Here is a 14,086-nt window from a genome sequence, read left to right as displayed (position 1 = left end):
TTATCTTACATTATTGGCAAAACTTAACTCAAAATGTTTTAAAGACTTGAATGTAAGACCTGAAACCATAAAACTCCTAGAAGAAAACATAGGCATTAACCTCCTTGATGTAGGTCTTGATAATGAGTTTTTAGGTATGACTACAGAGCAAAGAGAATATATAAGACATAAATTTTGGAGAGGATGTGGAAAAAGTTTTGGTGAGAAAACTTGGTGCAGCCACTATGAAAAACAGTATGGAGGTTCCTCAAAAAGTTAAATATAGGGGATCCCTGGGTGGCTCAGCGGTTTAGCACCGCCTTCAGGCCGGGGCATGATCCTGGAGACCTGGGACCGAGTCCCATGTCTGGCTCCCTGCATGGAGCCTGCTTCTCCCTCTGCCTGTGTCTCTGCCTCTCTCTCTGTCTCTCATGAATAAATAAATAAAATCTTAAAAAAAAAGTTAAATATAGAACTACCGTATGATTCAGCAATTCCACTTCTGAGTATTTATCTGAAAAAAACAAAAACACTAATTTGAAAAGATATCTGCACCCCCATGTTCATTGCAGCATTATTTTCAATACCCAAGACATGGAAACAACTGTGTCCTTCAACAGATGACTGAGTAAGGGTACACACACACACACACACACACACACACACATACACACATGCCGGAATACTATTCAACCATAAAATGGAATAAATCATGCCATCTGTAAGACGGATGGACCTTGAGGGCGTATGCTGAGTGAAATAAGTCAGAGAAAGACATACTCTGTATAATCTCACTTATATGTGGAATTTTAAAAGTAACAACAAACCAAGCTCATGGAGATTGTGGTGGCCAAAGGCAGGGTAGGGGGTGGAAGAAATGAACAAAAGGGATCAAAAGGCACAGGCTTCCAGTTATAGAATAATTAAGTCATGGGGATGCAATGTACAGCATAAAGACTGTATTACATATTTGAAAGTTGATAATAGAGTAGATCTTAAAAGTACTCATCACAAGAAAAAAAGATTGTGACTATGTATGGGGACAGATGTTATCTAGACTTACTGTGGTCATTTCACTGATAAATATATATTTTTAATTGAGAAATAATTCACATATATGATATTATGTTAGTTTCAGGTGGTGTATCCTCTCATCATGTTGTACACCTGAAATTTTTAAAAAAAGCATAACAGGGAAAAAATAACATGGGTTGAAAGAGGAGGCAGTTATCATTTGAAGCGCAATCTGAATCTCTAGCAGTATCTTAATTCTATCATAAAAAGCTGAAAAATATTCTATCTTTCTATCTATTTACTTATCATCTATCTTCTATCTATCATCTATCAATCATCTATCTATATATCCATCATCTATGTGTCATCTATCTTATTTGTGGCCTATTCACACCCATCTTTGGCCATCACATTGAAAGTTTCATTACAAATATTTATACTATTTAATTTCTACAAATTATTTTAAAACCTAAACATATAGTGAATGTAAAACATGTTTGCTGAATTATTTCCTAAATTCTCATATATAATATTTTTAATGATTAAACAATAATAATAAAAAATTGCTTGTATTTTCCACACTGATTTTCTTTAATAGTGTTAACTTACCTAGTTTTATGTTGATAGCACTGTCTATCTATCTGGAACACAAAGAGTACCTGGAAGAATTCATTGGAATGAAAACCAAAAACATGTTCTTTGTATGGTAACAGAATTACAGTGATACTTGGAAATCAATGAGTTTATGCTTTGATATAATAAAGTTGTTAAATATCATTGACTCAGTGGTTTCTCTCTTTTTTAATTTTGTTTATAGCAAATAATGCAAGCAATTTTCCTTTTCATTCTCAAGTATCTTAAATATTTGTGCATTTGTACCAAATATTGCAGTTTAATCTCAAATGGTACTTTTCCTGGATTCAGATGCACAGTTTTAAATTTTATTCTAAGACAAGATAATCAGTTCAATTTTCAAGTAGATATCTGTTTTATATACAAGAACAAAATGACTTCATTGTTTATCCAAAAGATTATATACCATAAGGAAGAAAATGTTGGTAACTTGAGCTCAAATTGCAAATTCTACATGCAATATAATATTACTGTGCATACCAGCTTTCACAGTGGTAGATGAATATCCTAAAGGGAATCAACAAATACAAAAAATCTCAGATAGCTGTCTTGCTGCTCTCATCATTTAGGCCAAGCCATAATGTTTTTCTGTATTGGAAGGTCTGGAAGCTGTGTGGTACTGTAAATTCAGGTTGCCCAGCTATGTAAAACGTAACATAGTGCTGGTCACAGGACAATTAATTTAGCCATTGGGAATGATAGTGCTTCTCTGGATGGCTGAAAAGTGACTGCTTCAGCCACAAGAACTCTCACGTGGTGTTCAAAAATATAGTGCACTCACAAGTTGATTGGTAGTAAATAGCGCTGTGGCTTGGAAATATAGCAAATGCAATGCAGTAAAAACCTGATTGATATAGGAGCTGTTCTAGAGTACAGCATTAATTGTATTTCCTGAGACAGGAGTAACTTCCACTAGTTTGTGTGTGTATTGTATTAGAAATATAAGATTGAATAAGGATTATGTGACTTTTTTGGGAAAATAATACATAAATGACACAAAATTTTATACTGCTGTTTCCATAAATAGATGTATATAAGCCATTGAACACACACAATACTATTTGCTATGACCTTAAAATGATTTTTTTTTCGCTATTGATGACTTTGAGATTAGTTTCTCTTTGTAAATTAGATAATTCCTGTGTGGTTTTAATATTTCTGCTTTTCAAAAAAAAAAATATTTCTGCTTTTCTTACTGAATATTTTAATTTATCTGTAAGGGTAAAAATGTTGAGACTTAACAGCTAGCCCAATTAAGTAATATACTTATTTATATATACTCAGCCTTGATAGTAAACAATTTATCCCTATATTCTCAATATTTAAGGAGAGGATCTTTTCCTTCTCTCTCTTTTTTAAAGACTTTATTTATTTATTTATTTATTTATTTATTTATTTATTTATTTAGAGAGTGAGTGTGTGCATGACTTGGGGAGGGGCAGAGGGGAAGGGAATCCGAAGCAGACTCCAAACTGTGCCACAGGGATTGATATTACCACGGGGAGACCATGACCTGAGCCGAAACCAAGAGTCAGAAGGTGTACTGACTCAGCCACCCAAGCACCTCAGTTTTCCTTCTCTCTTATAGCAATCTTCATATCTATGATTTATTGCTAAGAGAATTTCAGTTGCTCTGTTTTGATTTGTTTCACTGTGTCATACAAGAGTAACATATATATATATATATATTTTAATTTAAGACTCAGAAATTAATTAGTATTCAAATAATTTAAAAGTTTGATTTAAATAATGACCAACTTACAAAGACTGTAACTAAATTTTGAAATGCTTAACTTGGTGATACATACCAACTAAACTGCAATGAGTGACTTTCAATCCCGAATAAACTTTTAAAAATCCATGAGGGATATTTCAGAGGTAATTAAGGGAATTTTAATATAAAGTATGTATTGTGTGATATTACCGAATAGTCATATTTAGTAAGAGAGTGATACTGTCTTTATGTAGAGAAATTAGAAGGTTCATGCTGAAGTATTTAAGAATGAAGCATTATCATGTCTGCAACTTATCTTCTAAAGATTTTCATACATGTGAATAAAGAGTATATTCTATATATATACTCAACATAATACTTGCATGTGAGAAAAAAAATAAACGTGGCAAACTTTAACACTTTACGAATCTCAGTATACCAGTAGTTATTGTACTCATGTTTCCACTCCTTCTGTAGGCTTGGTATATTTCATAGTAAAAAATTGAAGGAAAATTCTTATTCTAGTAAATGAACAATTTTGCTTAACTTTATATTAAATGTCCATATTCTATCACTTATTTCAGAAAATTTTTAATATATTAGGAAAATGTTAGGAAATGTTGACTTTTGTAAGAAAGCTATGTTTGTTCAAGAAAAAATTGTAAGAAAGAAGATGGTAGTGAGTTTATGCTCTAGATGTTTCCATCTTAGAAAGTTTTTGCTGAATATCTCTGAACTAAAATTTACACTGTTAATTTGGAATCTAGCATTTACCCCAGAAATGCACTTAATAGGAATTTCATAGCCATTCTATCTCCAGTAGTAGAGATAGGGAGGGACAGAATTAATTGATAATGAAAACAAGGTGAAATACCCATCCTATCATGGAAGTCTTGAACAAGAAATGCCAGATAGTTGTGTTGTATATCAGACCTCTTTTCCTTCTGAAACCTTAAACAATTAAAAAACTGTAAAATTAAAAATACAATCTTTTAACTGTGGTGTAATTGGCGATATTAATTCTGAGCCAGTTTTATATATGTCTCTGTACCTATAGGAGGAGCCGAAGACAAGACGTGAGACATGGAAATCCATTGACTCAATGCAGAGGATTTAATCTAAAAGGTATTAAGACTGAGCAAGGCTCAGACTTGGTAAAGAGTAGCCATGCTCCACATCACATTTAAGGGAGGAAAACCTCATAATAAATTCACATCTTATGTTTTAAAGAAAGATTCACTATGAAGATTCTTGGTGTTCATATGGAAATTAAAAATTAAATGTTATTTATATATATAGTAGGAAAAACAAATGTCTGTGAATACAGGTACCTTGGAGATGTTAGTTGCCTCGGTCTTTCATGTAGATGTCAGTTATAGATTTTCCTAACTATTTTCTTTTTGAAGAAACAAAGCTATTATCTTCTTTCTTAAGAAAAAAATGTGCTTTTTCAAAAATTTACTACTGAAGAACAAATAGAATTGTGCCTTGTTTGTTTTTTGTTATTGTGGTAAATATAAACAACACAAAGTTTACCATTTTAACAATTTTAAAATGTCCAGTTCTGTGGCATTAAGTACATCCACATTGTTGTGCAATCAGTACAACCATTCATCTCTAGAACCTCTTCATGTTTTCCAAGTGAAACTATACCCATTAAATACCAACTCTGTCTTCCCCAGCCTCTGGCCACCACCATTCTACTTTCTGTCTCTATGAATTGGACTACTAAATACCTCTCTCTTATCAATGGAATCACACAATATTTATCCTTTTGTAACGGGCTTATTTCAGAGCTTCTTTGGGGTTCATTCCTGTTGTAACATGTGTCAGGATTTCTTTTCTGTTGAAAATGGGAAAACATTCTATTGTATGTATATATCACATTTTGTTTATTTATTCATCTACCACTAGACACTTGGATTGCTTCTACTTTGGGATTGCTTCTACTAGACACTTGGAATGCTTCTACTTTGGGCTACAGTAAATAATCCTGCTCTGAACATGGCTGTATTACAGTGCCCGGGTTTTATAATTTATAACCATTGCAATACTTTTGACAATCTTGCCTTGTGTCTTACAGTGAATCTAACCCATTTCTTCCCATCCTGACATGAAGATACCACATTATTATACTTTCTCCACTAATATTCTCCCCTCCACCTCAACCCCACCAACAAAATATCTTTGGGCAGAGCTCTCTGGGTTCATGAAGGAGCTACAAATGCACTGTTGCTAATAATTAACACCAAGACTGCTATTGCTAATATGTTTGAGTCTGGGTCTTTCTTTAATAAAGACTGACAATCATTACCAACTACACTAACTATAAGGAGAAAATTGTAACATCTTGCTTAGTTCCATGCATCTAATTAAGGGAATAATCCAGGTTACCATTTATATGTTTACTGAATATTTTATAAATATGTGTGCAAGTTCTACTAACACTAGTAGCTATAGTAGTAGAGCTGTCAGTGGGGGGTGATGATGAACAAACATGGATGTTGACTTTGTGTCAGAACCTCAGTTAAAAAAAAAAAAAGAACCTGAGTCAAGTGCTTTTTTTAATGGATTATCTTATTTAAATGCTTAAGACATTGTACTAAAGTCAGGTCTATTATCTATCCCCATTTTATGAATGAAGATTCTGTTCACGTCTAAGCAACCACATGATTATACTAAATGATCTTCCTGAATTAAGAATTTCGGTAAAGAACCTGGATGAAGACATAATCCATGTTTTAGAGCCAAGTAAAACTGAGACACAGAAAGCTCAAGTAAATTATTTAAGGTTACACAGCCAGTGTTGGTGAAGTCAGAATTTTGCCTCCAGTACCTCTGATTCCAAAGACTGTGTTCTCAACCACTACTTCCCGCTACAGCCACACTTTGCTTTCTGACTTTTCCTGATGCTTCTGAATTCCATCTATACTACATTGAGTATGGATGAACCTGGTTTTATAATGCCTGGCACTTACTAACTCTTCAAGTAGGGTATATTTCCTAATAGTTCACAGCCTCAGTTTGTTCAGCTCTGAAAAGCAGAGAAAAACTAATTTGTAAGGATATTGTAATAATTAAATGTTCAATGTGATGTTAAGGACAGTCTTTGGTATAGAGTACTTCTCGAATAAACATCAATTCCCTATGTCTTTCTCTCCTTTCCCTTTAGGTTAAACACAACCAGTAAACAATGTGTAATCGTCTGCTTGTTAAATGAGCAAAGATTGCCTTTGGGGGGGACTTCTGTAGGTGATGATAATTTTATAGAGAAATAAGCATTCATATAAGACAATATATTATAAATTCTCTTCTCTCTCTTTCTGCTTTTTGCTTTCCAGCATATAGAAATGCAGCTGAAATTGTTCAGTATGGAGTAAAAAATAACACCACTTTCCTCGAGTGTGCTCCTAAGTCTCCACAGGCATCTATCAAGTGGCTGTTACAGAAAGACAAAGATAGGAGGAAAGAGGTGAGTAACACACATAAGCAGTAATCAATCAGGGCTTTAGAAAGACATTGAATCACCATCCCTCAGTGAGGTTCAGATCAAACATAAAAAAAAAAGCATATGAAAAAAAAAAAGCATATGAACATCTTTTTATGTCTTTGGGATGACGAGTGCCACTTTCTTTAAAATCCTTTGTCTGTAAAGCTGATGAATTAATTCAAAATCCTTGCTGCCTCTTCACCTCTGTAACACGGTGATTGAAACAAGAGCTTGGACACTCCAGATGGAACTATTGATAGGAGGAAGCATTTGTAAAAGAAACAAGATGTGTGCAAAACCAGAAGCCAAGTTCTTGCACAGCAGCACCTTTGTGTGATTCACAAGATAAAAGGGGGCTTTAAAAAAGTTCAATTTTCCTCAGCAAGAAATTACACTAAACCATAACTTTTATGGTTAAAGAGCATATTTCTGCTATGTGGTAATCTGTTTCCTCTGCTTTATTATCCATTACTCTAGGGTTTTGGTTAGGTAATATATGGAATCATTGTTTATGGGACCATTGACTTTATTCAGTGATATGGAAAAACAGTTTTTCAAATAAAAGGACACTGACATTAACCTTTCCACTGATCAGAAAGGGCTGTTTTAAAGGGGAAGCATTGTAAAATGGCATTGGGTGAAATATTATAGATAATGAACTCCATAATGTTGATATCAGGTTGTTCTGACAACCTGAGAAAGAAGAAAGAAAATCTGTATGTATATATAAAGCCTTAGGGTAGTCTAAGATGTGATGCTATTAAGAGTGGCATAAAGTCTGATGGAGCAAAGCAGCCTTCTGCATTAGGGTATATTCTTCAGTTGTGGGCATTTTGGGGACTACGTATTAAATAATATTTTGGGGATATTTACAATGGATACAATCCCAAGCTATAGAACACAGACGCTGCATCAAAGTTGCTGAAATGCATGTTGGCTCCATATGAGAAAATACTTTACAAGTCAGACCTGCCTGTTTGAAGACAGTATGAGCTGTTTAGGAAATTGTATGTCCCCCATCACTAGAATATAAAACCATAGGCTGATGACCCCTTCAATAAGAGATGGAACCATTGGGAGGAAAGAGGAGCTAGCTGAACTTCTGGCCCCTTCTTGGCCCAGAATTTTATGATACTAAAAACATCTTTTAAAAAATGTTTATTAAGAACAAATTATTGTTTATTTGAGATCTGTTTTCTTTGCCACAAGAATCTGTCATCAAAGAGGTCTTGAAATTTCTACAGTCCAATTAATTTTCAACTCTTTGGCATGGATGTAAATGGTAATCATAGTTGCCTTACAAAGTAACCTAGGGTAGAAGTCATAATGTGTGATGATGATTATCATACAGATATGATAGGCCATATGCCAGAGCTCCTTCCAGAACTCCTTCCTGAGGAGTTTTGTGTGTTCATATGTGAGTTGGAAATCTAAAACTCAAACAGGGATTGCATAACATGAAGAAAATGTTTTTCTTTAGTTCACTAAAAAGTTAAATAGAATAACATGCAATAAGTGAATGCATTTTCTATTATTTGAATTACAGACAATGAGGACACACAAGCTTGAATACATGCCACAGAAATTAATAAACGCAGTTAAAAATGGAATGAGTAATAGATTTAATGATTGAATCTCCTTTGCAATATTTCTAGTGTTTTATTTCAGAATGCTTGAGAAGGTAGAGACTCAATTATTACTGTCTTGCTTTTTCTCCCAATTTTGAACATATAATAATGCTATAAGACTATGGAAAAATTAACTGTAATACAACTATGTGAATCTACTTATCCAGAATTTAGAGAACACAATTCCACTCATTCTAAATTTAGTTGAACAAATTATTACTATCTTATTAAATTTATCCTAATTTGTTCTTAGTAGTTTAGGCAAACACATGCTCATTTCTCATGTTAATGATATGCAAATATTGAACTTTAAAAAAACTGTAGGACAGATGGTAAAAGCTCACAAATATGTAAATACTTCATACTGATTTACATAAAGTGAAAACTAAAAGATCTCACCTCCACTTCAATATTTACTCATACTTCCTAGAGTATAGAGCTACCAAGAATTATATATTCAATCATAATGTATTCCTCCAAATACTCTCTATAATTTTCCTATTTTTGTCTTTGTCTCTCTCTCTGATGTACACACATACACTTTAATATCAGTATATATATCAGTATATATATAGCTAACATTTTTCTTGGCTACATAGTGTTCCACTCTATGAATATATCCTTTTTTTTTAAGCTATCTACTGCTTAAGGTTGTTTTTCTTCTTATCAAAAACATCATGTAAATGAACATTTGCACACTTCTGAGTATAGCTTCTGTACAAATTCCTAGAAATGAAATTTTGTGTCAAGTACTATATATGTGTTAGATGGATTTGTAAACCTGGTCTCCAAAATCTTTCCTAATCTTGCACAAATAGAAAAGCTTTCCTTCCTTTTGTTTCTGAATGCATTTCTACATGATTGAAACTATTGTTGAGGCACACTTAAACTTTAAAAGTCAAATTAACACCAAAACTTTGCCTCATATATTTCAGTCCCTCTTTCTGAATTCCCTTTTCTAGATCTGTTCTATTATCTGTATCTCAATACTGTACTTTGCCTTTTTGTGCTTTTGTGGAGGGGTTACTTTTCATTTAAAACAATCTATCTTTGATTTTGTTTCATTAATAATTAGATTCATATTTACACAGAAATTTACCATTTATAAAAACATCTTCCATACCTTATTTTGATTCGGGTCTGTTTTTTTCCCCCTCAGTGAAAGAGCATTCCAGAGTACCCACCCTTGGCAAGGAACTTCTCACCACTTAGGTTTCTAGTCTGTTTGTGAATAGTACTATAGCTGGAACTTTAAGAAAGATGGATTTCATGCATGTAACTAATATCCAACATATGATAGTTTTTCCAGGATAAGGCTGTAAAATAATTAAATATTAACCTCATAGCTTTTTATTACCTTTCCTTGGAAAGTAAAACCACTCAGAAGATTTGGAAGATGATGGCATGTCAGCTTATTTTTAGTTATTCTTTAGCTTGGGATAATAGGAAAAACCTTTGATAGTTTACAGAACTCTGCCTCTGTTTATATGATTTTTTTCGAGTTCTCTTACTTCTTTAATAAAGTAATGAATTATTTCAATTTTTATTTAGGAGAATATCCATTCATCATTGAAAAATGGTAAAATTCAACCATTTAACTGTGGCTTTATGATTTTACTAGTAAAAGAGCTTTTTTGCTGCAATTAAAAGCAAGAGCTCCAGGACAAAATAGATATTTTAAATTATCCATGAATTTTGTTTATGTATGTTGACTGTGATTCACATTCCGAATCCAACCAAAACTCTATGTTTATATGTGCAGAAGCCATGTCCAAAGGGAATGGTTAAGGTATATTTGGCAACATGGGTGATAACTTCACCCTCTCTTTAATAGAATCAGTGCTCTTAAAACGAGATCTCCTCTGCAAACCAGTCAATGGAACGGGCCAAAAATTTATGTTCACTAAGAGGGAAACTAATCAGTATTCAATGCTTTTGCCAAATTTGAAAGTTCAGAGATACTCTGTATATGTTGCTCATATCTTTTTAGAAGACATAGAGTCAGATTTTGGGTCTTTGACAAGTCTCTCTTTTAGGTCAAGTTGAATGAACGAATCATAGCCACTTCACAAGGACTTCTAATCCGCTCCGTTCAAGATTCTGACCAAGGACTGTATCACTGCATTGCAACAGAAAACAGCTTCAAGCAGACCATAGCCAAGATCAACTTTAAAGTTTTAGATTCTGAAATGGTGGCTGTTGTGACAGACAAATGGTCCCCATGGACCTGGGCCAGCTCTGTGAGGGCTTTACCTTTCCACACAAAGGACATCATGGGGGCATTTAGCCACTCAGAAATGCAGATGATTAATCAATACTGCAAAGACACTCGGCAGCATCATCAACACGAAGAGTCACAGAAGATAAGAGGGGACTATGGCAAGTTAAAAGCGCTCATCAATAGCCGGAAAAGCAGAAACAGGAGGAATCAGTTGCCAGAGTCATAATGTTCTCTTCCTTGGGGCTTAGGCTTCCAGGAAAGAATGGTCTGTCTTCAGTGATCCAATTTTGAGCAAAGAACCTGTGCTTTACCCATGGAAATTCCCGAGGAAGGTGTTACTCACTCCTAAAGTGAATATTACGTGAACTGAAATGAGCATGCATTTTCTTGTATGATATTGACTAGCACTAGACATGTCATGGTCCTCATGGTGCATATAAATATTTAACTTAACCCAGATTTTATTTATGTATTTACTTTTTCTTCAAAATCAATATGGCGGCTATAAAACTAAAATTCCTATATCCCTTAATTGAATGAGGGCCATAACCCTATGAGCTTTCTTCTTTGCTTTAGGGGCTTAGATTTGGAATTGTCAGTGATTTTATATATGAAAACAAATGTCAAGTTCACAACTTTTATGTTGTAAAAGTTGTGTAAGTACATGTCAAAAGAAATGTAGAATAGATACAAGTCAAGAAAGAGGGCATCTAAAAGTTGTATAAAACATGAGTGATTCATCCAGAAAAGTGAACAGTTTATATGCTTCCAGTGAAAGATATTAATGTTTTTTATAGAAAATGGTCAATTGCTGATATTTGTTATTGATATTTGTTTCCTTCTTTTAGGAAGATAAAGTGAATGACCCTCACCATAAACATCTTTGATTAGAGTTATGTCAGCAAAACATTTAAGTTTATATTCTTATGCTATCATCTTCCAAACAAAAGCACTTTTTTTTGGAAGTTATTTAAGTTATTATAGACTCAGAGAATATAATCTTACACTGTTTAATTACTGTATTTGTTCTAATTTTCTAGTCTGTGTGGCAAAGTAAACAATATAAGAAGAAAAAAATGAAATATCGAACTTGTATATGAGAGGTGAAACTATCAAAATGGGGAAAAATAAAGAAATGCATTTTTATTGAAAGCTGTTTATTAAAAATATGACTAGTTTTTAACATCAGTAATTAATTTCAATAATTAACTCACATTTTTTTTGGTTTATCAACCTCAGATATCATAAGATTTTTAAGACACCAATTCATTTTTTTAGATGATGTTTAGTGTGTGCTGGAGAGGTGCGCCTTTTGTGGAGAAATGAAAAAAATTCGAATATGAACAAAAATTGACATACTTTTTTTTTAAAGAATGCTGGTGTATTATGTTCACTAGCATATAAATACAAATGTGCTAAATTTTGTAATGAATAAATAATTTTCTTCTAATTGTTTAAAGATTGGGTCATTTTATTAGAAAAAAATTTATTATAGAACCTTTTATTCCAAATAGCAATTAGATGGAATAGGAAAAATTTCTTGGTGTTGTTATAGTTCCTTCAAAAACACAATTTTTGCTTTTTCACTTTATTTACTTTTTAAAAAATTTTCATGCTTCCAGGTGCAAACAGAAATTGCATCATATACTTACTCAAAATCCAGCATAAAATTTTATTTGTAGTTAACAGTCCACAAAGAAGGCAAGGTAGACTTAATTACCTTTTTATGCACCACAGCATTTAAGCTTCAAGAACTAAAATCACTGTCAAAATGAATGTAATCATTGCTCAGAATCTAAGAATATGATTTATTATTTAAGTGGTGGTAAGTTATGGTATTATAAGAGGAGGCCTCAGTGCAGGGCAAACATAGCAGTTAAAATAGACAATATAAATAATGTTCATGCAAAAATAAGCTAATGAATAAAAGCTATTGTTCCAAATGTGCACGATTCCAAAGTATTCTCAAAAGCAGTTTATTATACAAATATTTTGCCTGCTAGGTGCACAAATAAAAATGTGTATCGATGGAAGGCCAAAACCATGTTCAGGGTTTATGGCCAATCTATTCTATGTAAAGAGTTTAAAGTACAATTGTTTTAGAGTCAGAGAATAGCATAAACTACACAGGTCCCCTTGCTTCGTGTACACACACACTGATAGACAATAAGGGTGTTTAGTTTTGTAATATTATTTGTGCTATTTAATAACTTCTTTAAATATTATTCAATTGTATATACTTTTATTACTTTTCTTTTAAAATTATAGAAATTCTTCTTCAACATGACTGCCAAATGTAAAGAAAATTTTCTTTCTCCAAAATAATGTCAACGTATACTGAATATTGGTGGTTAATTAGTTTTGTTTTGTGTAGTTTGACATTTTGATGATTTACTATGTTTTCCATTTGTATTGTACATAAAATTTCCTAGGAATGCACTTTTTTTCAAAGTGTAGGTTTGTGGATAGATTTTAGCATGATGAAACTGTCATTACGGTGAATGTTTGCTCCATGAGAAAATAAACTAAATGTAGTTAGTGTATTAATATTTAATTGGATATTGAGGAAATCATTTGCCTGGCAAAATAAAACATGTTGAATTCCCCAAGAATGTCTTCAAGTTTTCTTTTCAATGTTGTATATATATAATTGCTTGTTGACATGATAAAACTTTTAAAAATTCTATTTATTCTTTTATTTATCTATTCATTTTTGTGAAAATAATGTGTCTGAGTATTTCAAAGTTCAAAACTTCCAGAAGAGGATCCATGGAAAACTCTCCTTGTACCGTTATCCCTCATTCATTCAAGTCCCAACCCCAGAAGCATCCAGGATTGTCAATTTCTATATGTGTTTCTGTGATATTTTACATACATGTGAGCAAATTCATATTTGTTTTCTCTTTAAGCGGCCTTGTACATTCAGTTATCCAGACTGTGTTGTGTCTGACAGTGAGGTGGGGCGGGGAGACATGGGTATAGTGTAGGAACGCTTGGGCTTTGGAGCCCGACTATCTGGATTTGAATCCAAGTGTAATGTCTCGGAAAAGTTACTGAATTTCTCTTTGCCTTAGTTGTCTGCCCAAGTTCATACCAGTGGAGTATTAGAATAGAACATATGACATGATAACTATCCAATAGATGTCGTAATATTTTCCTTATTTAGAAAGTGTTGTCTTGAGAGAACAGGAAGAAATCTTTCCGTTGTGTTCTTTGCCCAGTTAAATGTCAGTGACCCGGGATCCCTGGGTGGCACAGCGGTTTAGCGCCTGCCTTTGGCCCAAGGCGCGATCCTGGAGACCCGGGATCGAATCCCACATCAGGCTCCTGGTGCATGGAGCCTGCTTCTCCCTCTGCCTATGTCTCTGCCTCTCTCTCTCTCTCTCTGTGACTATCATAAATAAATA

General features: G+C 33.3%; 1 protein-coding gene across 2 annotated transcripts in view; it reads left to right on the top strand.

Moving 5' to 3' along the window:
* The window catches only part of SEMA3C (semaphorin 3C), a 181,724-nt gene extending 168,433 nt beyond the window's left edge, over positions 1-13,291 (top strand). For both annotated transcript variants that reach the window (XM_025449263.3, XM_025449262.3), the window contains exons 16-18: positions 4,398-4,465; positions 6,682-6,812; positions 10,495-13,291. In XM_025449263.3, the coding sequence (XP_025305048.1) occupies positions 4,398-4,465; positions 6,682-6,812; positions 10,495-10,905 (610 nt within the window). In that variant the 3' untranslated portion in view covers positions 10,906-13,291. The remainder of the gene's footprint in view (positions 1-4,397; positions 4,466-6,681; positions 6,813-10,494) is intronic.
* The last annotated feature ends 795 nt before the right edge of the window (positions 13,292-14,086 follow it).

The sequence above is a fragment of the Canis lupus genome, chromosome 18 (genome assembly GCF_003254725.2).
Source record: "Canis lupus dingo isolate Sandy chromosome 18, ASM325472v2, whole genome shotgun sequence".
NCBI classification, from domain to species: domain Eukaryota; kingdom Metazoa; phylum Chordata; class Mammalia; order Carnivora; family Canidae; genus Canis; species Canis lupus.
This window is presented reverse-complemented; position numbering and strand designations above follow the sequence as displayed.